The following is a 24,351-nucleotide window of genomic DNA, read 5'->3' as shown; positions in this document are numbered from 1 at the left end:
TCCCTCCGAACACGCGTCCGTATAGTCCTTGTGTTGTCTGAAAGCCTCGCATAAAAATTATTAACAATAACATTACGGGGGAGCTCATGAATGGGACATTTGAGCATTAGTGACTTCAATCTCCCCCACGCTTGAGAAATACTCTCTCCATCACGAGGATAAAAGTTATAAATATAATTCCTATCAATATGCACTTCATGAGGAGGATAATATTTAGAATAAAAGAGAGATGCAATTTCCTCCCAACCAAGAGAATGCCTATTCTCCAACAATTTATACCAATGCGCCGCTTTACCGCATAAATAAACGGAGAATAGCTTCTTCTTCACTTCATCCATAGAGATACTGCACACTTGAATAACCCGCATAATTCGTGCAAAAACAAGAAATGATCTCTAGGATGGACAGTTCCATCCCCTTTATAGTGATTGTCCATAACACGTTCAATAATTTTCATAGGTATTTTATACGGAATACTTTCAGCAGGTGGATTCAAAATATCAGAAGCATCATTAGAGTTATCGCATATGGGAGATAAAGCATTATCGTAACAAATTTTCTCCCCTAAAGATGGGAAGCTAAAAAGATCACAAAAACTAGCTTCCCCAAGCTTAGACTTCTCCATAGCATTAGCAGTAATTGCATTCATACTAATAACATCGCTACTAACATGCAAATAAGGTTCCATAGGTTTTTTAATTTTCGCATCAAACAATTCTAAATCAGGAAAAAGATTCAAAAGCTCACCAATTTTTTTGTTGTTTTCCATTATGCCTAGCTAGTGTAAACAAGAAACAAAAAGTTGCAATTGCAGGATCTAAAGGAAATAGCTTCGAGTACTTACAATGGCGGAAAATAGCTTGGTAGCCGAGGTCCGGAGTGTGAGTACCTTTTACCTTTCCTCCCCGGCAACGGCGCCAGAAAAGTGCTTGATGTCTACGTTCCGCCTCCTTTCCTGTAGACAGTGTTGGGCCTCCAAGAGCAGAGGTTTGTAGAACAGCAGCAAGTTTTCCCTCAAGTGGATCACCCAAGGTTTATCGAACTCAGGGAGGAAGAGGTCAAAGATATCCCTCTCATGCAACCCTGCAACCACAAAGCAAGAAGTCTCTTGTGTCCCCAACACACCTAATAGGTGCACTAGTTCGGCGAAGAGATAGTCAAATACGGTGGTATGAATAAGTATGAGCAAGAGCAACGGTGCTTAAAAATAGCTTGTCGGGCGTGTAGTTGATGGTGGTAGTATTGCAAAGTAGTAACGATAAAAGAAACAGTAAACAAGCAGTAGTAACGCAGCAGTATTTAGGAACAAGGCCTAGGGATTACACTTTCACTAGTGGACACTCTCAATATTGATCACATAACAGAATAGATAAATGCATACTCTACACTTTTGTTGGATGATGAACACATTGCGTAGGATTACACGAACCCTCAATGCCGGAGTTAACAAGCTCCACAATAATGCTCATGTTTAAGTAACCTTATAGTGTAAGATAGATCAAAAGACTAAACCAAGTACTAGCATAGCATGCACACTGTCACCTTCATGCATATGTAGGAGGAATAGATCACATCAATATTATCATAGCAATAGTTAACTTCGCAATCTACAAGAGATCATGATCATAGCATAAACCAAGTACTAACACGGTGCACACACTGTCACCTTTACACACGTGCAGGAGGAATAGAACTACTTTAATAACATTGCTAGAGTAGCACATAGATAAATTGTGATACAAAACTCATATGAATCTCAATCATGTAAAGCAGCTCATGAGATCATTGTATTGAGGTACATAGGAGAGAGATTAACCACATAGCTACCGGTACAGCCCCGAGCCTCGATGGAGAACTACTCCCTCCTCATGGGAGCAGCAGCGGTGATGAAGATGGCGGTGGAGATGGCAGCGGTGTCGATGGAGAAGCCTTCCGGGGGCACTTCCCCGCTCCGGCAGGGTGCCGGAACAGAGACTCCTGTCCCCCAGATCTTGGCCTCGCGATGGCGGCGGCTCTGGAAGGTTTCTGTGGTTTTCGCCAATCGTATCAGGGTTTTCGATCCAGGGGCTTTATATAGGCGAAGAGGCGGCGCAGGAGGGTCGAAGGGGTGCCCACACCATAGGGTGGCGCGGGCCCCCCCTGGCCGCGCCGGCCTAGGGTTTGGGTGGCCTGTGCCCCCTCCCTGGTGGCTCTCGTGTGTTCTGGATGCTTCCGGGTAAAATAGGAACCTGGGCGTTGATTTCGTCCGATTCCGAGAATATTTCGTTACTAGGATTTCTGAAACCAAAAACAGCAGAAAACAGGAACTGGCACTTCGGCATCTTGTTAATAGGTTAGTTCCAGAAAATGCACGAATATGACATAAAGTGTGCATAAAACATGTAGATAACATCAATAATGTGGCATGGAACATAAGAAATTATCGATACGTCGGAGACGTATCAATGGGTACGGTAATCTCTTTACTGTTCTTTCAGTATTTCAATCTCCATGTTGGTGGATTGATACAGGTGCTAATGTTCATGTGTGTGCTGACATATCCATGTTCACTTCTTACCAGGTCGCCCGGGATTCTTCCGTCTTGATGGGGAATGGGTCACATGCTTCTGTTCGTGGTGTTGGCACGGTAGATCTGAAGTTCACTTCGGGGAAGATCGTGCAGCTGAGGAACGTGCAGCATGTCCCTACTATGAACAAGAATCTCGTTAGCGGCTCCCTTCTATGCAGAGATGGGTTTAAGGTTGTTTTAGAGTCGAATAAAGTAGTTGTTTCCAAGTTTGGACAATTTATTGGTAAAGGCTATGAGTGCGGAGGCTTGTTCCGCTTTTCGCTTTCTGATTTTAGTAATAAGTCTGTGAACCATATATGTGGCAATGTTAGTGATGATACCAGTGTTTGGCATTCTCGTTTATGTCACATTAATTTTGGTTTAATGTCTCGGCTATCCAGTTTAAGTTTAATTCCGAATTTCACCATTGCCAAAGGTTCTAAGTGCCATAGTTGTGTGCAATCAAAGCAACCTCGGAAGCCTCACAAGGCGGCCGAGGAGAGAAACCTGGCACCTCTAGAACTCATACATTCTGATCTATGCGAGATGAATGGTGTGTTGACAAAAGGTGGAAAGAGATATTTCATGACATTGATTGATGATGCGACTAGATTTTGCTATGTTTATTTGTTGCGAACTAAAGATGAAGCTTTAGACTATTTTAAAATTTATAAGGCTGAAGTTGAAAATCAACTAGAGAGAAAGATCAAGCGTCTTAGGTCGGATCCTGGTGGCGAATATTTTCCTAAAATCTTTGATGAATTCTATGAGGAACATGGCATTATTCATGAGAGGACGCCTCCCTATTCACCCCAATCAAACGGGGTTGCCGAGAGGAAAAACCGCACGCTGACTGACTTGGTGAATTCCATGTTAGCCACTGCTGGTTTATCAAAGGCATGGTGGGGGAGGCTTTGTTGACTTCATGTCATGTCCTGAATAGAGTTCCTAACAAGAATAAAGATAAAACCCCTTACGAGGAGTGGGCTGGGAGAAAACCATCACTTTCGTATTTGCGCACATGGGGATGTTTGGCGAAAGTCAATATTCCAATTACTAAGAAGCGCAAACTTGGACCAAAGACAGTGGATTGTATCTTTCTAGGTTATGCTCCTCGGAGTGTAGGATATAGATTTTTAGTAGTTCAATACGAGGTACACGATATGCATGTTGATACTATTATGGAATCTCGTGATGCAACATTTTTGAGAATATGTTTCCTATGAAAGATATGCATAGCATTGCTAGAATTTCTACCGAGATAATTCTGAGTCCAGTACATCTAATGAGTATTTTGAACAATCACATGAGAATGTTACTGAGAAGGATGACAATGAAGCTCCTAAACGGAGCAAGAGACGAAGGATTGAAAAATCCTTTGGTGATGATTTCATTGTGTACCTTGTGGATGATACTCCCACGTCCATTGCAGAGGCATATGCATCTCCGGATGCAGATGATCGGAAAGAAGCTGTCCATAACGAGATGGACTCGATTCTTTCTAATGGAACTTGGGAGCTATCAGAACGACCCCATGGATGCAAGCCTGTGGGCTGCAAATGGGTGTTCAAGAAGAAGCTAAGACCTGATGGTACTATTGAAAAGTATAAGGCGCGGCTTGTAGCGAAAGGCTACACACAGAGAGAAGGCGAAGATTACTTTGACACCTATTCACCTGTCGCTAGACTTACCACCATTCGAGTACTACTATCCATGGCTGCCTCCTATGGTCTTATCGTTCATCAAATGGACGTAAAGACAGCTTTCCTTAATGGAGAGTTGGAAGAGGAAATCTATATGGATCAGCCTGATGGGTTTGTAGTAAAAGGTGAAGAAAGAAAGGTGTGCAAGTTGCTGAAATCTTTATATGGCCTGAAACAAGCACCTAAGCAATGGCATGAGAAGTTTGTGAACTTTAACTTCGTAGGCTTTGTTGTCAATGAGGGTGACAAGTGTGTTTACTATCGCCATGGTGGGGCGAAGGTGTTATACTATGTTTGTATGTGGATGATATTCTGATCTTTGGTACAAACATGAGAGTAATACACGAGGTCAAGTCTTTCTTGTCAAAGAGCTTTGATATGAAAGATCTGGGAGAAGCTGATGTGATTCTGAACATCAAGCTGATTAAGAACGAGAGTGGGATTACTCTAACGCAATCCCATTATGTTGAGAAGATCTTGAGCCGGTTCGGCTATATTGATAGCAAGTCTTCTCCAACACCTTATGATCCCAGTGTAACACTACGCAAGAACCGGAGGATTGCCATAGATAAATTGAGATATTCTCAGATCGTTGGCTCACTCATGTACTTAGCGAGCGCGACTAGACCCGACATCTCTTTTGCTGTTAGCAAGTTTAGTAGGTTCATGTCAAACCCGGGTACTGATCATTGGCATGCACTTGATAGGGTCATGCGCTACCTATGTGGTACAATGAGTTATGGGATTCACTATTCAGGGCACCCAGCTGTGCTTGAAGGATATAGTGATTCGAATTGGATCTCAGATGTAGCTGATCTGTACGCCACAAGTGGGTATGTATTTACCTTTGGAGGTGGCGCAGTGTCATGGAGATCTTGCAAGCAAACCATATTGACGAGGTCAACTATGGAAGCAGAACTTACTACTTTAGACACAACCACTGTTGAATCAGAATGGTTGCGTGAGCTCTTGATGGACTTGCCTGTGGTTGAAAAACCTGTTCCGGCAATCCTTTTGAATTGTGACAATCAAACTGTAATTGTCAAAGTGAAAAATTCTAAGGATAACGCGAAGTCATCAAGACACGTCAAGAGACGGTTAAAGTCTGTCAGGAAATTGCGAAACTCCGGAGTAATAACTGTTACATATATTCAAACAGACAAAAACCTGGCAGATCCCTTTACAAAGGAACTATCATGTAATGTGATAGAAAGTGCATCGAGGGAGATGGGTTTGAGACCCGTTGATGTTACACCATAGTGGTAACCCAACCTTTGTGATCGGAGATCCCGTGAATTAGGACCTGGGAAGAACAAACTAGTGGTTTAATTGAGGAGAGTATTATGTAACCCTCTCTATGTGAAGATGCACAACTCTCAATTGCTGTAAGGCAGGTTGGCAACAAGCCTTAATGTGTTTATGTTGGCTATATTAGCAAAGATGCTGTCCTACAGAGCATTCTTGAAATAACACACCTATATGAGTCCGATTGTTAAACGTCGCAATCTATGAGATTTTGGGTGATCTCTAGTAAACTCATGAAGAGACCACGAATTATGACGCATATGCTTCACCCGCGGGGTAGGCTACTGGCAGCCATGTACTGGTCATGACTTTGAGTGAAACCCTGTTCACGCAAAACTTGCAATTCAAGGCTTAGTCCATTGTTCAAGTGTGAATGGATGTAGCTTAAGGTTCTAGGCGGAAGTTCAACTTAACAGTCTCCGCTAAAACACTGGTATATAAACAAGCAGCGAGTATTGGTAAATCTCTAAATGGGGATTTGAGATCTGGTGGGGGATTGTTGAAATATTGGGCCTACACTTAGTGGCCCATACTAGATTTCAGATTTTCCTATAAATCTCAAAGCCCACATAGTGGAAGCCTTGTGAGTTTGAGCCCAAGTTGGTGACAGCTCACTAGGGAGTGGCAAGAGGTGGGAAGTTTAGTCCCACATGGAAAGTTGGGAGGAAGTTAGACCACCTTATAAGGTGGGTTGTTCCACCACTAGTAAGTGAGTGAGAATAGGAGTGCTACACGCGCGCGCTCCTCCTCCTCCTCGCTCGCTCGTCTCGACACGACACGACGCGCCGCGACGCGACGCGCGCGCGCGCCGCGCTCGTGGTGAGTGGATTGAGCCTCGAGCCGAGACTTTCCTTACTTTAGTCGGTTCGGGTCGCTCCCGGATCGTGGGCTATCTGTAACCGACTCGAAACGTTCGTGCGACGTGAGCGTGGCCCACGTTGCCTAGGGTTTCCCGAGCCTATATATTCTCTTGCCCGGCTACCGCAGAAATATACTGAATACACGAGTTATGGTTTCCACCTCTCTCTGCTTGCGCCGCCATCGTAGCGTACTCCATCCCGCTCGCCGACGTGCATCGGCGAACGGGAGAGCAGGTCTCCAGAACCACTCGTCCTTGCGATCCTGTACGGGAGAGGGCGAATTAGGTTTTTGGGAAGCGCTCTGCGCGACTGCTCAAGCTCTTCATCACGGGTCGCCTTCCATCCAAGTCGGGCGGTGCTGCCTACCGTCGTCTTCAACGCCGTCTACTTCGACCCGTCATCCCCGTCGTCAACAACGTTGTCATCAACAACGTTACTGCCGCGACATCGTCTGCTACACCTCCACCGCCACCTCCACCAGATCGGTACGTGCGACATATCTCGATCTGTTTAGCGATGGATGTTGTACTGTTTGCTCTACTACTGTTCATGTTGATCACTGCATCTAGTATGTTTGAGTTTCACATGTTAGTAGTTACTGTCGTCATGCTTAATATTCTGGAATTAATCACGGAAATTGTGCCTAATTTTCCAACACCCCACCCTGTGGCTACCCAACGGGTCGTGCCCACGTCACCCCTCTCTCCTCAAACCCTAGCCGCCCCATCCCTAAGCCCAAGTGTTGTTGCACAAGCTCCACCACCGCACTGCCCTAATATTCGCACCTCCCTAGCCGACGCAAACAATAGTTTACCGGGGAGGTCGTATTCTTCTCGGACGCGGCGGTGCCGGATTCTACCGACCGTCTAGATCCAACCTAGCCAGTGATCGTGGAAGCGCTGGCAGATGTTCATCGACACGTTCCCGCTTTGACCAACAGTTGCAGCTTTCTGATGCTCGATATGTAATTGCAGGAACAATATTGTCTTAAAAAAATCAAAACTTTCATATATTTTGTAGCTTATCTACACAGACACTCATTGGATTCAGTTGTGCTTCTTTCTCCCCTACCAAATCAGTGAGAGCTTATGTCTACTAGATGCAACTGTTCGCTGACAGCAGTTGAGCATATGTTGGTTGGCAGCATATTAATAGACTATAAGATCTATAGTTTCTATATACATTTTTTTCGATGGTTGGTACATGTTTCAACTTTATGTAGTACATCTGATATAATAAGCTGAATATTGAACTCTTTAATACAAATGTTGTGTGCACCGATTGATGCCTGGCTATGTCCCGTATCTAAAGGTATAAACGATGCCCCCCATAGGGGGTCTCACAAGGATTCTCACTTCTCCACCGTCCGATTTTCACATCTGGGTAATCTGGGTTGTTCATTTTGGTTGAGAGCGAGCCTTCTGGTTGGCTCTGCCGTGCATGTGGGCGTTTGCCAAGCTAGATAGATTCATGCAGCGGACGTGTGCTACCCGCCTTAGGCTGCTTTCAGGCCCCACCATCGCCCCGGCCCGCTCGTCAGCCGCCGCGGGTGAGAATTGTCTTGGTCAGGCGTGCTGTGGTCCAGGGAGCGTCGTGGTTGGTTGCGTGCGCCTGGGCGTTTCTCCCTGCTAGGTAAAGTCATGTAACAGCTGTGTACTACCCACACCAGTCTGCTCGTGGGCCCCAAAGTCTCCTGGGCCCACCTGTCGGCCACTGCGGGTGAGATCTTGTCCGGTCAGCCGTGCTACCCGCCCGTGGAAATATCTCCACTAGCAGGGGTAGACTAGAGATTTCCAATTCACCCTGGTTCTTCCCCTCCTGGCTTCCTCCTCCTCATCCAATCCGTTGCGCCGCCAGCCCCATATTTCGTGCCTCCGCCGCCTCGGCTTCTCTAGCCAGCAAAATCGGATGGGGCTGGCCAACTCCACCGGGAAGAGGCTTCTCCACGGGCGAAGACATCAAGGCGATGCGGGAGTTGCGGGAGTTGCTGCCAACTGACGCGATGTTGGCCATCGACAAAAGAACGGAGCTGCAGCGCTGGAGGATGAGGTCGTCAACGCGATGTGCTTGCTCGAGTTCTTCAAGGAGTACATTGGCCAGCAGCACAAATTCCTGGGCTCCTCCAACCCATCCAACGGTGCACCATCCAGCCCTCATCCATCTTATCTTTCTCAGGTACGTCATCCAGCAGTACACTGGCCAGACCTCCGCCGTCCTCATCTTTCTCTGGTACCTACATGCTCCCTTTATCTCTCTCTCATACATAGGAATTCTGGAGAGCACTTGTCCGTCTTCTCTCCATCCTCGAGGCTGAGGTAAAATCTCACCTCTGCTTGAACTCTGAACACCCAAAAAATATTATCTTCTTTTGCACAGATCTGATTTTATCTATGCTAATAGGGTGTTTGATGAAAATCCTAACTAATATTAATATATGTACTATGTACTATTTAAGGAGATGAGGGTGGAGGAGACAGAGATGTGAAGCCAGATGCGTGTCATGTGACTCTGACATCCCACATCTCAGCAACAATTGCTTTTCTGCTTGATTGGTGTGTGATTGATCCTAGGAAGACCTGTGGAATACACGGCGCTCTGAGAATACTTTTTTTTTGTATGAATCATGTCAGAAGGTATACTGAGTTCAGATCTCATCGGTAGTTATGCCACTATTTTCTACCACTTAAATTTCCTTATGTCCGGTTAATTAGATTTTATTATATTGACATATTATGGCAGTTTCTTCCCTAATTTATTCTTGAAACCTCATTTTTTTAAAGTAACGATGGAGATTTAGAAGCTCTGGTTTTTCTTTTGGCTTGTAGGGTGTTGGCTACCAAGTTAGGTGCTTCGTTACAGGGACCTTTATCAATTGCAGCACAAAGCTTCTAAGCCTTATTCACCATCTTTTTTCTACTGGACTGAGGTTTGTCTCTGACCATCCGCTTCTCTGAGATTTCCTTTTGTTAGCGTGCTAAAAAAAATTGTGTAGAAATTAAGATGGTGAGTTCAGATCTCATCCGTAGTTATGTCACTATTTTCTACCACTTGAATTTCCTTCTATCCGGTTAATTAGATTTGATTATATTGGCATATTATGGCAGTTTGTTCCCTAATTTATTCTTGAAACCTCATTTCCTTTAAAGTAGCGCTGGAGATTTAGAAACTCTGGTTTTTCTTTGGCTTGCAGAATGTTGGCTACCGAGTTAGGTGTTTCATTACGGGGGCCTTTATCAATTGCAGCACAGAGCTTCTAAGCCTTATTCACCATACTTTTTCAACTGGATTGAGGTTTGTCTCTGACCATCCGTTTCTCTGAACTTTCCTTTTGTTAGCGTGTTAAATTTTTTTGTGTAGAAATTAAGAGGACCAAATGCATGTCATCTTATTTTGTGGTGAAATCTATTGCCTTTGGTCATGTGGTTTCTTTGAAAGGATTGATGTGTTATGACACATATACATGCAAACTATATTGTTTAATTATTTATACTCCTCTTTTGATACAGAATGCTTAATTACATCGCTTATAGTGCATACTGGTGCAGGAGTTGCTGATCAATAGCACATGAAACTGGTGGCATGGCGGATGCCACAGATGGAAGGTTCTTCTTATTTATCAGCTTGGTAAGAAACACATGAATCCTAGATTTCCTCTACATAGGCTTTGAAATCCCTTGACCACAATTGCATTCCATCGTGACTCGTATGCATAGAATGCAAGAAGCTATGCATATTAGGTTTCATATGTCTCTGGATTAATTTTCTTTAACAACCACTATCATCTTTCCTTTAGAACCAATCAACAAGTGAAACAAACGTTTTTCCATTATTGCCGTGTTAGCTTTGTAAACTACCTTTTTCTTGCATTATTTCAACAATATATTCTCATCCCCTTTGATCATTTTTATATTGATGCTTGAGTGATAGGAATCATGATCTGTTGCATGTTAGTCCTTTAACATAGTGTGTTTCAGCCTGGTGGGCCTTTGTATTCTGTTGCTTCTTGTATGTTGAGTTAGTGGGTGGCTATATCTTCTTATGTCTACTACTATTATTTATCCAAAGAAGCACGATTGCTCAACTCTTTTCTTAGGATCCAGCTCCTTTGTGACTGCCTTTTTTATGAAAATAAATACATCATTCTAAATTAACTTATTTATAAACTTCTGATATTCTGTAGGTTTCGACCATTTCGTAGGTTCCCTGTTGCATGGGTGTTTCTCCAGGGGTGGTACAAATAGCTATATTCATGCAGGTGATTCTATGTTTTAGAACATCTCTTATATTACTGAGATGCTTGTGCAACATAAATTGATCATATAAAATAATATATCCTGCAAAACATACCCTTTTTACTGAACTTGTATCAAGGCAAACACTTAACTCATTGTGATTTTGCCTCTTCAAAATCGTCTGCTCAAAGCTTGGCAAATAGCAAAGTGTGAAACATATTGATACTGAAACCCATATCCGTTTTACTTCTAACAACAAGATCGCTTTGCCAGAACAGACAAACAGGGACGACCCAGCTTCTGGGCAGCCCGCGGGAAGAACTTGGAGGACTGGAGGTCCCAGAATTTCTGCAGAACCTGTGGATAAAATTATTCAGGTGAGAACAAAACATGGGAGTGCACTAGATCAAGTAATAATACATTTGAAATTCGCAAAAACTAATTTCATATTTACTAATCCTACCATCGTAACCATTTTACCTTGTATCTAATATGGTTAATATTAGAGTTGTACATTTTCAAACCAATGGCAACTTCATAGACATGCAGGGAAGATAAATAAGAGCTGATAAAGAAGAGTACCAGGTTTAGTCACTAAATCCTTAGTGCTTTTGTATTTTACAAAAAAATCCTTCAATAAAAGAATTGATAAAATATTCAACATTATGTTTACTTGCATTTGGGATCAAATCATGTTCTGGTAAATCAACATTTATCTTCTTTCCATGCTTTTATTTTTACTCTTTTTTGGATTGCATGCATGTTGTGGTTCCTACCAATGGACATGCTGAGCTGGGAGTTTAAGCCACACCTTTCTTCTACCTAATGACAGTGACGAGGTGAGGTGACCATCCACCAGCCCTTCTCCACCATGTTGCCAACAAAATTCCAAGCATGTTGTTCACATTTTTAATACTTAGATTTAGCAGAGATGTAAAGGTTCTTGCATTCAATAAGAGTTAGGTTTCTGTTTGACTACATTTGTTTTTACACTTACCTATCTAAATTGGTTATTTGACTGATTTTTTTGCTGGCTGCTAATTGTTCAATATAGAAGTTAATGTAGCACAAGGCTCAGGTGGTCACTACCAATTGTTCCTACTCCTAGCAAAGCTTCTGACTGCTAACTGAACAGTTCAATTTTTTCGTCTCTAAAACTACAGTCGCAACTATTCCGAAGTTAGAGTGCTATATTTGCAATCATGTTATTGCGTTCTTGTCTAAATAAGAAAATAGCAGACTCATTCTATTGTTATGCATGGGAGTATACATGCACTTAAAATTTTTCTTGCTTGAATAACTGAATCCGAGGACCCAAAATTAGCGTACACTTGCAAGTAATTTTCAGATGCCCTCTAGCTTGTATCCAGATTTGAGGTAAAAAAAGAATTTGTCCAGTAAACATGCATTACATTGTGCTCATGAAATAATTTTATTGCAAATATGGAGCTAGAATAATATGCGTATTACCTTTTTGTTCCAGCCATTAGAGTGAGGATTTTCATGAAAGATTAGAGTGATAGGAAGAGCTCTGGGACTGCAATAGGATAGAAGAGAGGGAGCAGAAAGATCTGGGATACATGATACTTCTGATGCCAGAACCATTGATAATTCACTTACAGCTGGCCCCTTAGGTCATCAATCTCTGACAAAAAGTGAGGCCCTTACGACCTTTAGTCATTAACTATTCTTGATTTACACCTTACATGCATGGCCTCTTTCTACCTTTTCTCCTTTTTGTATTGTGTTGTCACAACTTACAACAATAGCTAGCTCTTGATTTGTAAATCGACTTTTTGGTTCAGGATTTTCATGTCGTAGATGCCCTATAGGCGGAGATCGGTACTCTCACCTATTTACTTATCGACGCCATCCTAAGTGTAACAACGAGACACCAGTTACTTTCCATTAGGATGCGTCATCAACTTATCATATCACAATTCCCAACAAAGAATCATTCATATCAATCACAACTGTAAGTAAGAACTGAGCTGAAATACAAGTGTAGCAGCAGAGGTAGCAGGACAACAGTCAGGAAAGATAGTATGTAATGGTAAAACTGGAGGGTGCAAGGCAAAAAAATCTGGAAGAACCCCAGTCCTGGAAGACCCTGTATAGGCCTCTAGAATCTTCTCAAAATCTATCGTCAAATTCAAACCCACTTGATATTATCCATTCAAACCCACGTGATACATCCGTAATAAAATAATTCAAGGATCAGATGCCACAGTTGTGCTGTCCACAACTCCCGAAGATGAGCAAACACATTGGCACCTTGTTCTGATTTCTGAAGACTAACCTTTACTCAGTAAAACAGTTCACTTCTTTATTTCCCAGTGCCCTTTTGATGTAATATGCTCTTCTTTTTGCAGACTATATTTTACTCCTCTGGTCCTATAGAGGTGACACATGATCAAATCATAGAAGGCTCTGTGATGATCTTCCCAAGCGAGGAGAATCCACGTTGTTTGAATATTCACTTGCAGTGCTCGTAAGTTTCTGTCTTGTACTATGATTATTCTGTGGTTTTATCCTATCAGAGGATACATCTGGTATATTGGCCAAAGCAAAAAAGATGGCTGCTCAATTTATATGCCTTGTTTCTTGCTGCACATGATCACTAAATTTGCTAGCATGCTATCAATGTCTGTACTATGGTATACTACTTGAAATCTATGTTCGTCCTATCTGATGCTCCCCATTTTATTTTTCATACAACTAGACAAGACTACGGATGGTGAGGGATTTTGTGTTGCGATGAACTTGTGTGATTCCCCAACATCAATCACACCACTTGCAAGAGTCTCTTTCAGCAACCATGAACCGAAGTCTCTTGTCACCGATGTTGAGTTTCTTGTGTGTCTCCAGTGTCCACTTAGTCAGTAACAGAACAACAATATGGAAGATGCCTCCGTTTTTCTCTCCTTATTTTGTTGGCTCTTTTTACAGGAGATGTAAAAGAGCTGTAGGACTTTTGCAGTTTAATTAAAATTACATTGCAGAATTCAGTTTGCCAAGTGTTCTTTTTACCTTTGTACTGCTATGTTTTGTGACCCAGAGATATGGTCAGTCCAGAGTTTCTCCGCTGCATTCAAGAGTAGTTTGGATGAGATGAGAAGTATAAACTTAAACTTGTGGAAGATGGATACATACATCACACTGAGATAAGCTGTTATTAGTCTTGAGCCTAAAAGGATGCAGCGTAGGCTTTGCCTATTGTGATGTTGAGCTTTTTCTTTATTCACAGGATCTTACTTTTGTCAGTGACAAAACCTGAACGTGGGAATTAGACGGTGTCAATCAGATTGAATTTCACGTTATGCTATATCGAAGTGAAATATTGTTGCTGATTTACAGTACTCTGCTTTTATTGCAATATTGTTATAACATTTCTTTTGCCTGTAACAATTCTGTGTGGTGTCACCAAAGACTCCAATTATCATTCAATTTCAGCTATTTACCTCAAAATATTCTAAGTACTCACTAGGATAATCACAATTATTGGAGTGACTCAAATGTTTTGGACACTGAATTGGAAAATAAAAAAATAAGGTTAGTTTTGTAAATCTTTCTAACATATACTTCCTCAATATGAAAGTATTGCATTTTGTAGTTGTGAAAAACAGATTGTGACTTCTGTTATGGAAAGCTACACATGTATGCATATGGTTTCATAACCTACACATGTATGCATATGGTTCCATTATACCACAGAATGGTTAGTTCTGTGCTCAACTTCATGAGCTAATGACTTCACACTGGGCAATTCAAATTTACAAATGTTATTCATTTTCCCAACTTATTTTTATTACTGTTATACAAAATGTAAATTGACGTGGTTTTCACGGGATCGTGCGCCACGGCGCACATCTAAATCTAGTTCGAAAAAAGTGACCATACCCTAGCTACCCTTAGGACGGCTAAAAATCAGACTTGTTGGTGTGATCTCTAGATGAACTGATCACTGTCGCCACCAAATTCCCTTATACGAGTATTTTATAAGGTAAAACTGTAACCGTACACTTTCAAACAATTATTCTAACTAAGTGGAACAATCTTCAGTACGACGCCTATAAGATATTGTTCAAGAAAGGAGTACTAGAAATAAAACTTCAATTGAAACTTAAGAGAGCAAGATTAACAACGACGACGTACTCTAGCAGAGCGCACTCAAATGCTTGTGTACAAAGCTACCTTCTTTAAGATATTTGTTTATTGGTCATGGAAATTGGTTGCAGCTGTAGCAAGTAGCTAGATATAAAATACTTTCGATATTAACAAAGACCTGATTGGGAAACTTTGAGAAACCATTTCCCTAAATCATTGCACATGACCAATCGATGAGTGATATGAACAATTTGTGTCGTTAGAAAACTGAAGGTGTTGTTGCATGCTGAATATACTGGAAATATGACCATCTCAAGTTCTGACAAGGTTGTACATTGGTATAACAGAGTAACAGGAACATATATATTAAAAGTCCGTTTCCAGACTTTGGTAGGAGTATTAATAAAGACTACACGCAGACAAACTTCACTCTGTGCAGCACTGTTGGAGAGAGATATCATTGTATTTCTAAATTACAAGCTTCTTCTTTTACTCTATCCGTTCACTAATAAGATTTTTTTCCAAGCTATTTTAACTTTCTAAGACATCTTACATTAGTGAACAGTGAAAGTAGAAGGCTTTTGATAGCCTATAAACCTAACCTTTTATGTATAGAAATACCCATGCATGCATGATTCTGGAGTCTAAATTGTTGTTGACGATCTATATGGATCTTTACTCTCAAACTATGCGTTTTGAACCTACTGAGAAGCAGTATACTCAGTTCAGTACAGTAGTATTCTCTTGTCAAAACCTATATATATTCTATCGACCTATAAGCAGGTGTTGTTTTCTCGCATGTTCCTGAAAAAACGAAGTACCATATTAATTGATTTAGTACACTCCAGTAAAACTGATATCAATCAATTAATCAATTGTCGGCACCTTCATCTATTTTAACACAGTAATTTTCAATTCACAGCGACGTGCGAAATTAATATATTGGTGTATGCCCAAGTTACTAGCTACTAGTAAATAAGAAAGTGTACTTCACTAATTAATGGCAATGCGATTACACTGCATACACGAAGAACAAAATGATGCGATTATACACGCAGATCTGAATAAAGCATGTAACTAGTGGACTACTTGAAAGTGCATGAATATATGATATGTGCAAAACCTAGTTAAGGTCTTTTTTTCTTTCAGAAATGTTTCAGCCACTCCAAATGAGCGTGTTTCACCATGCTCCACCAACTATTCCAAACTGGCATCCTTTCCTAAACTCAATGAACTAATTTCGAATTCTTCCCTGCCCTTAATGAATTGATCCGTTGGCGGATAGAAATTCATTCTGATTAGCATGAAAACCATTCTGCAAGATATCAATAAATTCTTGAAATAAGTCATCATTCATTAGCGCGTAATTAGGATTCTTGATCCCTCTCAATCTCTCTTTCAATTCGAGGATCCAGAGAGATGTTTTCATAGTCATCTCCTAATATTTTCGATTTCATTTTTCTATGGAATACCCTGGTTCTGAATCGCTTGAGATGCACACATCCATATAGTTTGTTATAAATGCAACAAGAAGAAAACACAGCGGAGACATAAGATTTTAACGTGAAAAATCCCTCCAACACATAAGGGAGAAAACCATGGACGCCAGTTAGCAAAACTTTACTATATATGGAGGTGTTTACAAATGTCGTGGGTTATCTTATAATCTGATAAACCCTAGCCGACGACTTACAAGTGGTACATATATATAGGCGGTGGCATCGATCCGTACCGCGGAGGGGGGGAGGGGGGGCTCGATCCGTACCCCGGCGACGGGCCTCGCTCCGCTCAATAGAAGTTAGCCTCCTTTTAGAATGAATTTGGATCACAATATAACATAGTTAAGCTTCATATGTTTTTTTTTTCAACAATTGTAAATATTAAGTAGGTGTCATCAGGTGACCTTTTGTCTATCACAAAAGGCGATACACATCATCTTTATGACCCACTTGCTGCATGGCAAACCATGGAAGAGAGGGTGCTTCTCAAATAGGCTCTTCATTTACAAGAATACAAATCTGAGCTAGTATCCCATGTTTTCTATAACCAAAACTTCATGGAAAATCATATCTAACTTTCAAACCATTATAAAATTATAGCACATTAGATACATCTATTTTTTTTTTGTAAAAATACAAAAAAATACGACCTGAGTTTGCCCTATATATTAGAGACTATAGGACAAGTTACTTAATTCGCGCTGTAAATTACTGTACAATAACTTAATTTGTGCCTCTTCTCCAGTTCGCAAATGAACATATTTTCCGACCTAATTTAACATACAAGTGCGCGTCTACCTGTATATCCTCTACATGCCTAAATGATTTTGCAATTATTTGAAACTTGTGACTACGCCGGTGATAGAAAAATCACCCCCATTTTACTCTCCCGTAAACAACAAGAGAACACAACAATGCAAAACCTAGGAAACCTTAAGCCTACCTAACCCATTCAAGCTGGCACTAAATCATGCCGGTGTCTATAGCAAAGGGAAGCCAAACCAGATTCCAAGCTGTCCTCGTGGCACCTTTGAATAGTTTAATTAAGCCCTATTTGTTGATGCAGAGAGAGAGCCATTGAGTAGTTCCACATGGTACCCACTTGAATCAAAGTTGTCCCGGTGCACAAACCCAAATGGCTCAATACTTTGATCTAAGGCTAATATAATAGGCCCCAAGTTGCACAAATAAACTAATGCTCTTTCCCACTTGCGTGCATAAGCATCAACGTTTGTATCATCCTTATGTCTAAAGAAAAGGATGGTATATATCACACATCTATGGACTGTACATATCTAACAGACATGTGGAGCCGCCTAACTACCAGGGCCCTTTATGCAGCGACATACACAAAACCATATAAGCAATGACGCTCATCTCTCGTTCTCTCCATCTCCATCTCTTTCCAGCTCCTGTTTTATATTTCTCCAAAGACGCCACTAACCTATCCTTTTCTCATCTTCCTTTGCCTCTCTCCTTAGATCTCTCTATCTCTCTCTACCCTAATTGGCTTCCATCTTCTCCTCTCCTCCTTTTTTCTTGAACAATTCCTCCTTCCTCCGTTGTCCTATTCTTTTGCATTTTTTTCCACCCTATAATATTTAGTCAACTAACATATATGAGAAAACACCGTCAAGAAGGATAAAAAAACCACAAAGGTTGTAAACAAGAGAGAAAAAAACACACCAGAGAAGCTGCTCTCAGCTGCTTTTTCTTCTTCCCACCCCACACATCCCCAAAAGCCAAACCCCATTCTTTACTCTCCTCCAAGAAAACCAGCACCACAAACCCTAAACAAACACACACATACCCTCTTCTGGTCTTCTCCTCCTCTCCTCTTCCTCCGGCCTATTATCATCATCACGAGCACCACTTCTTCTCTTGCATCTCCAATTTCTTAATATTATCGGTACTGTTATCTAGCTATTATTTTTACTCTTTTTAATGCTACTATACTGCTTACTAAACTTATAATTAGCTCTTCTCCTACCCCAGAGAATGGCAGGACTTGATTTGGGAGCCAGCTCCTACCTTCATCACCACCACCACAACCTTCACCTCAGCCACGATGACGCTGCCGGCGGCTCGGATGACGGCCAGGACGCACTCTCTCCGGGCAGCGGTGGGGGAGGGAGCACTGCTGGAGGCGCAGGGATAGGCGGTGGGGAGGTTGTCGGTCGACGCCCGCGCGGCCGACCTCCGGGATCCAAGAACAAGCCCAAGCCGCCTGTGATCATCACCAGGGAGAGCGCTAACGCGCTGAGGGCGCACATCCTCGAGGTCGCCGCCGGGTGCGACGTCTTCGAGGCGCTTACCGCCTACGCGCGCCGCCGGCAGCGGGGCATCTGTGTGCTCTCCGCGGCGGGGACTGTCACGAACGTGACTCTCCGGCAGCCACAGTCTGCACAGACCGGGCCGACTTCGTCGCCGGTAGCTACGCTCCATGGCAGGTTCGAGATACTCTCCCTCGCCGGCTCCTTTCTCCCGCCTCCAGCGCCGCCGGGGGCCACCAGCCTCTCGGCCTTCCTTGCTGGCGGGCAGGGACAGGTGGTTGGCGGCAGCGTGGCCGGCGCACTCGTCGCTGCCGGGCCGGTGGTCGTGGTGGCCGCATCGTTCAGCAACGTGGCCTATGAGAGACTTCCTCTAGAGGAAGGCGATGAGGTTGTCCCTCCGCCGGTGCCTGACCAGGCTGGCGGGGGCATGCCGTTCGGCGCTGATCCGTCGGGCGGCGCCGCGGCTGGTGGGCTTCCGTTCTTTAACCAGCTGCCGATGGGTATGCCACCAATGCCGATGGACGGCCACAATGGCTGGCCTGGCGCCGTCGGTGGTGTCGGGAGGCCGCCCTTCTCGTGACCGATCTTGGCCGGCCGTGAAGACAGCAGGTGCGTGGGAGGACATGGACATGTGTAAAACAAGTAGGCTCTATTTATTTTCACTGTCAATTGGTTCTCTTGTTCTTTACTTCTTAATTTGTGATGGTTCTCTCTCATGTTTTTTTGTGTTAACCTGTATGAGACTTAATCGGTGTTAATTGTTGGTCCGCGTGCTCGTTTCATTGCAATATGTTCTCAGGACATGCACTCATAAATTCATCAAATTAAGTTAGTGTTGTTGTGTTCATTCTTCATTCTTTGAATTCTAGATAGTTGCATTTTTTTAGTGCAAAAGGCATGCTCAAAAATCTAATTCTTTGATAATCTTTAAATTGTCCGACGATTTCAGTGAATGTATACAAACAAGCTTTATCAATTGGATGCAATTTTCTACTTTCTATACATGTAGTTGATGATTGAGCTTTCCGCTTCCTAATTGGATTGCTGATTTACCTCGGGTATGACTTTGCTGCTAGCTTGCATCTGGATGTTCCTAATGAACAATGGTCTCGGGTGCTTCTTCAGTGGAGTACTTGCTTATAACATTTATTTTCTTGCACTTGTTATTTGATTTTTCATATTATAGTCTGATGGAGCAAATTAGCAAAGTGCAACATATATATAAATACCTTTTCCTGATACCCCTCGCCCTCAAATTAACCTGCCTATATGATGATGTTTGGAGAGAAAAAATTGCAAGATGGAATTAATTTGATGAAGTATGCAACAAAGCACCTCTTCTTAGTTAATTCAAGCTTTCCTTCGATTAGGGAAAAGAGCTAACCAGGGAAGAAAATGGCCTTTTCTAAAACTTTAACCAGTATTTGGCTCAAAAGAAAGGTAGGGTTACAACTGGATTTGCTAAATAAGTGTGGAACAAGCAAGAAATTTACTTGAGCCATTCGTTCCTCTCTATCTAAACATGTACGCTCAGGAAAAATGATAACCATTTACTGGAGCAGAAAAACCGAGAATGCAGTGGCATCGGTGTAATGTTGAATATCACACACGGTTCTTATTTTGTAAACCTACTACCTATAAAAAAGGATGTAATAACATCTTATATTACAAGACGCAGGGAGTACTATGTAGTATAAAACAGCAAAATATGATAAGTACTCTAATTTAATTAGGAATTGTATGCTAAGTGCGGAGTTTGCCTATGACGACTACAAGTTAGTACTTCCTTCATAGTTTCTTTGTTGACTGGTGTGTTCTATATGGACATTAGAATATATATGGAAGTAAATACATGTGTAGATCAGCAGGACAGGGGTCATGCATGAGTACATATAAAATGCACACAGTGCATAACAGTATAATTACGTTTTCTATTATATTCACGTGTGCACGGAAGACGCCTACCAATATTGAGTAATTATCATTGCTGACCTCGCAGCAAATGATGGATGCAGTGAACTCCTTTTATCAGAGATATGAACTGACTAGTAGCATTTCTTTTCAACTATCTAAAGGCCATGAGATGACTGTTTTGGAATCTTTGTTTTGCCTCTCCCCAAATGGGGTGCATCCATGCCCAGAATGAGCAAAACTATGCATGCTTTCACACAGTAGTACAATTAATACTACTACAATATGTTTGCTCTCAAATCCATGCCATCTATGTCGTCTCTGCAGCGTCGCTCTCACACTTCACTTCACTTCAATGAAATGGTGTCATTTCATGGGCTACAAGTGTCCTTCATTCCTTCTCTGTCCTTTTTCTGCGTGTCGCATCCATCCATCGAGTTTGCCACTGCCCAAGGTCGTAGCTTCTTTTATCCTGGTTGCATTCGTTTTCATCCTACTGCACCTGCAATGATCTGCTATATATATATGCTAAATTAACTTTAACACACAATTACACTTTCTATCCGCCTGGAAATAAAGAGGCTTAACACAATTAACCCCCTAGGGCAGCATACGCTTCTGATTCTATCTATGGTTACTGCATTATGTTTATCATTTCATGCACGCACCTTTTATATTTTTTTGCGAAATAAACACGTGTATAGGTCACAAATCAATTGCACTATCATTGATCGGTGTAACTTAATTGCACCGACTTCTGTTGATCTTCATAAACTATACAAAAATCTATCAACCCCTACCCTCACTCTAACCTCTGATTACTTAACAATTTAGAGAGGCCATAGGATAGACTAGAAAAAAATGGCGCAAAGTGTCCCATCAATATTCGCTTTGGGAATTCATCGAGAGAAGCTAGTTTCTTGTTCTATGTGCGTGCAGTGTGCTTTGCCTACTGATTAGTGGACACGCAATGCTGTACTTAATTAGAGAATAAAGCATGCTTGCTTACAGTGCTGAGGGCTGAGGCTATGCATGCCGCCTACGCCAGTTGAAGAGCTAGCGCGCGACGTATAGCCTACAACAGCGTGCTAATGTATAGGCGTACTGTTTCTTCCACTAAGTGTGGAAGTGTATTGCTTATTTGGTTATTTGCATGGTTTCACCCCATTGTTATGTAAGAAGAAATGAAACAGGTTACATCATACATTACTCAAAGCAGATATGTGAAGTAAAATAGGTCTCCATAAAAAAAAAATACATGTATGCACGCTAGCTGGTAATCCATTTAACCTTCAGGGTTTTGCTTGATTATTCACTTAGCACTTGGAAGCCATAACTCTATTTTCCGCCAAAAAAAAGAAGAGATGGTTTAAAATACCATGTTCTATCTAGCTTTTTTCGAAATAAGAGCATAGCCTCAGCCTCTGCATCAAAGTGATGCGCACATCCCTTTATTTCATAATTCTAGTTTCGGATTCAGGTTCATAAAGGAAAAAAGATACAAATCATGGGTCACCCAAAGTTGTCATATGAATCAGCCAACGAAAAAGAGCATACGGAAAACCTATATGCATCTTGTATTCTAATGGGTTGCCGCCAGCCAGCCAACCTTGTACGACTGCCATCAATCGATTGCATCCAGTATTCAAATATTTCTGCTGATCCGTAGGAAGAAGGTAGGACCACATATGAATCTAGTAGGTTGCTATGTGGATAACCTGCAAATAATTTAGAATAGTGGTCTTGTTAAAAACAACATTACGGCAATTTCAAATCGACCAAGCTAATGCACAAACTCCCACACAAATTCGAGCCTTTTGTTTATCAATACCATTAAGCCAATTCATAAACATATTAGTAACATTAGCTGGTGGAGTTATACTAAAAATGAAATGAACAACTCTCCAAACAGATCTCACAAAAGGACACGAGATAGAAAGGTGCTCAATTGATTAATGTGAATCACAAAACACACACCCTATACTACCTTTCGACTCAAGAATCACATGAAAATCTTTATTTTTAGTGGAACTTTCAGCTTCCATAAATATGGGCGCAAATACCTAGTATGGCCATTCATGAAATCAGCGTACAGAGATTTAACCGAGAACACCCCTGATGCAGTTAGGCTCCATGAGAATTTATCTGAATCATCAATCATAGTAACTCCCATTAATCTCTCGATTAATTGCAACCATACTGCCCATTTATCCGCAGAAAAAATCTCCTAAAACTTATATTCAACAGTGAACTTCATAACACATTAGCAACGGTAACATCTTTATGTCTCGCAATGTTATAAAGAGATGGGTATTGGTTTGCAAAATAGATATTGTTCCTAACCAAGTGTTCTCCCAAAAGTGAGTATTTTCACCATCTCCTACAATAAAAGAACCTCGATTGAAGAATCCTTGTTTCACACCCAATAATCCCTTTGAAAAAGGAGACTCAATTGGTTTAGATTGTGACAAAGTTTTATGGTGGAGATATTTATTATGTAGCACCCCTTATTCATTAAGTAATTTAAACCATTTGCTGAGTAAAATTTATTTTTATGTCAATTACTTCAATGCATAAACCAACCTGATCCCTAGGATGAAAAATTATGTTCTAGTTAGTTAAACGAACTCTTTTTTATGTTGGTCACTTTACCAAAAGAAACGTGACCTATAATAATCCAATATTTTTCTTACCCCTTTGGGTTTTTCAAAATGAGACAGCAAAAACGTCGGTTAACTAGTGAGAACTAAATTAATAAGAACAAGACGATCTCCACACGAAAGCATATTTCCTATCCAAGAAGCAAGCTTTCTTTCAAAATAATATCCTATAATGAATGGGTATACCAAGGTATTTGAAAGGAAGTGAGCCTGCCTCACAACCGAAAATATGCTTATATTCTGTTTTTACCTCTTTAGTCTTGCCATAACAATATATTTCTCTTTTATGAAAATTAATTTTAAGATCCGAGGGTTGTTCAAAGATACATAAAATGTTCATGTTCATGGCCTTCTCTAAGTCGTGTTCCATAAAAAAATATAGTATCATTAGCATATTGCAGAATAGAGACCCCACCTTCAACTAGATGTGGTATCAATCCACCTACGTAATCATCCTCTTTAGCATGAGCTATCAAGATTGCTAACATATCGAAAAAGATATCAAAAAGCATATGAGACAATGGATCCCCTTGTCTCAACCCCTTTGAAGTCTAAAAATAATGACCAATATCATCGTGAACTCTAATACCTACACTTCTACCTTGTACAAACATCACAACCCAACACCGTGGTGCAAACCCTTTGATGTGCAAGATCTTCTAGAAGAAACACCAATTAATTTTATCATATGCCTTTACAACATCTATTTTAAAAAGGACACCAACTATTTTCTTCCAATGAAGTTTATGAATGGTTTTATGAAGAACAACAACTCCTTTAATTATATGTCGTCCAAGCATAAAAGTTTTTTCTGTTGGGTGTACCACACTCTGTGCAATACATGTGATCCTATTAGTTCCAACCTTCGTAAAGATCTTGAAACTAACATTTAGCAAACAAATTGATCTATATTATTCAATTCTAGAGGTATCTTTTTTCGGTAGAAGTGCAATGACTCCAGAATTTAATTTTTACGGTGGAAAATCTCCAGATTGCAACTGTGAAAAACATTTCCATTAGATCAGGTTCAATAACGTCCCAAAAAATATTGGTAAAACTCAGGAAGAAATCCGGCCGGTCCTTGAGCTTTACTATGTCCCATTTGAGAGATCAAAATTAGAATTTTCCACCGATTAGATCATCAATGATATTTCATTCTTATGTTTTTTGTGAAGCAGAGAATCATAGCATAGCATATGCTTGTTCCATAATTGAGAACAAATAGACACCAATTCTAGCGACAAATAATATAA

At 41.2% G+C, this 24,351-nt stretch overlaps 2 protein-coding genes across 27 annotated transcripts; both read left to right on the top strand.

Moving 5' to 3' along the window:
- Positions 1-8,221: 8,221 nt before the first annotated feature.
- On the top strand, positions 8,222-13,656 carry LOC127314910 (uncharacterized). 26 transcript variants are annotated; one of them, XR_011748817.1, is made up of 12 exons: positions 8,222-8,591; positions 8,684-8,731; positions 8,872-9,049; positions 9,242-9,342; positions 9,607-9,707; positions 9,962-10,040; positions 10,615-10,671; positions 10,922-11,025; positions 11,425-11,487; positions 12,132-12,303; positions 13,021-13,139; positions 13,371-13,656. XR_011748817.1 is itself a non-coding variant. In XM_071823560.1 (10 exons), exons 6-10 carry the CDS (start codon positions 9,996-9,998, stop codon positions 13,387-13,389), a joined length of 339 nt encoding a protein of 112 aa, XP_071679661.1. In that variant the 5' UTR covers positions 8,224-8,591; positions 8,684-8,731; positions 8,872-9,049; positions 9,242-9,342; positions 9,607-9,707; positions 9,947-9,995; the 3' UTR covers positions 13,390-13,656. The 26 variants fall into 26 exon arrangements, 7 of the variants coding, with proteins under 7 accessions (XP_071679661.1, XP_071679662.1, XP_071679663.1 ...); XR_011748818.1 differs by having other exon boundaries at positions 11,425-11,492; XR_011748816.1 differs by lacking the exon at positions 12,132-12,303.
- A 4,084-nt stretch (positions 13,657-17,740) lies between these two features.
- Positions 17,741-19,374, top strand: LOC127314909 (AT-hook motif nuclear-localized protein 21). The gene is made up of 2 exons (XM_051345457.2): positions 17,741-18,163; positions 18,250-19,374. The coding sequence occupies exon 2, from the start codon at positions 18,253-18,255 to the stop codon at positions 19,105-19,107; it is 855 nt and encodes a 284-aa protein (XP_051201417.1). The 5' UTR covers positions 17,741-18,163; positions 18,250-18,252; the 3' UTR covers positions 19,108-19,374.
- Positions 19,375-24,351: the final 4,977 nt, after the last annotated feature.

Source organism: Lolium perenne, chromosome 7 (assembly GCF_019359855.2).
Source record: "Lolium perenne isolate Kyuss_39 chromosome 7, Kyuss_2.0, whole genome shotgun sequence".
Classification (NCBI taxonomy): domain Eukaryota; kingdom Viridiplantae; phylum Streptophyta; class Magnoliopsida; order Poales; family Poaceae; genus Lolium; species Lolium perenne.
Note: the sequence above shows the minus strand (reverse complement) of the source record. Positions and strands in the feature narration are given on the sequence as shown.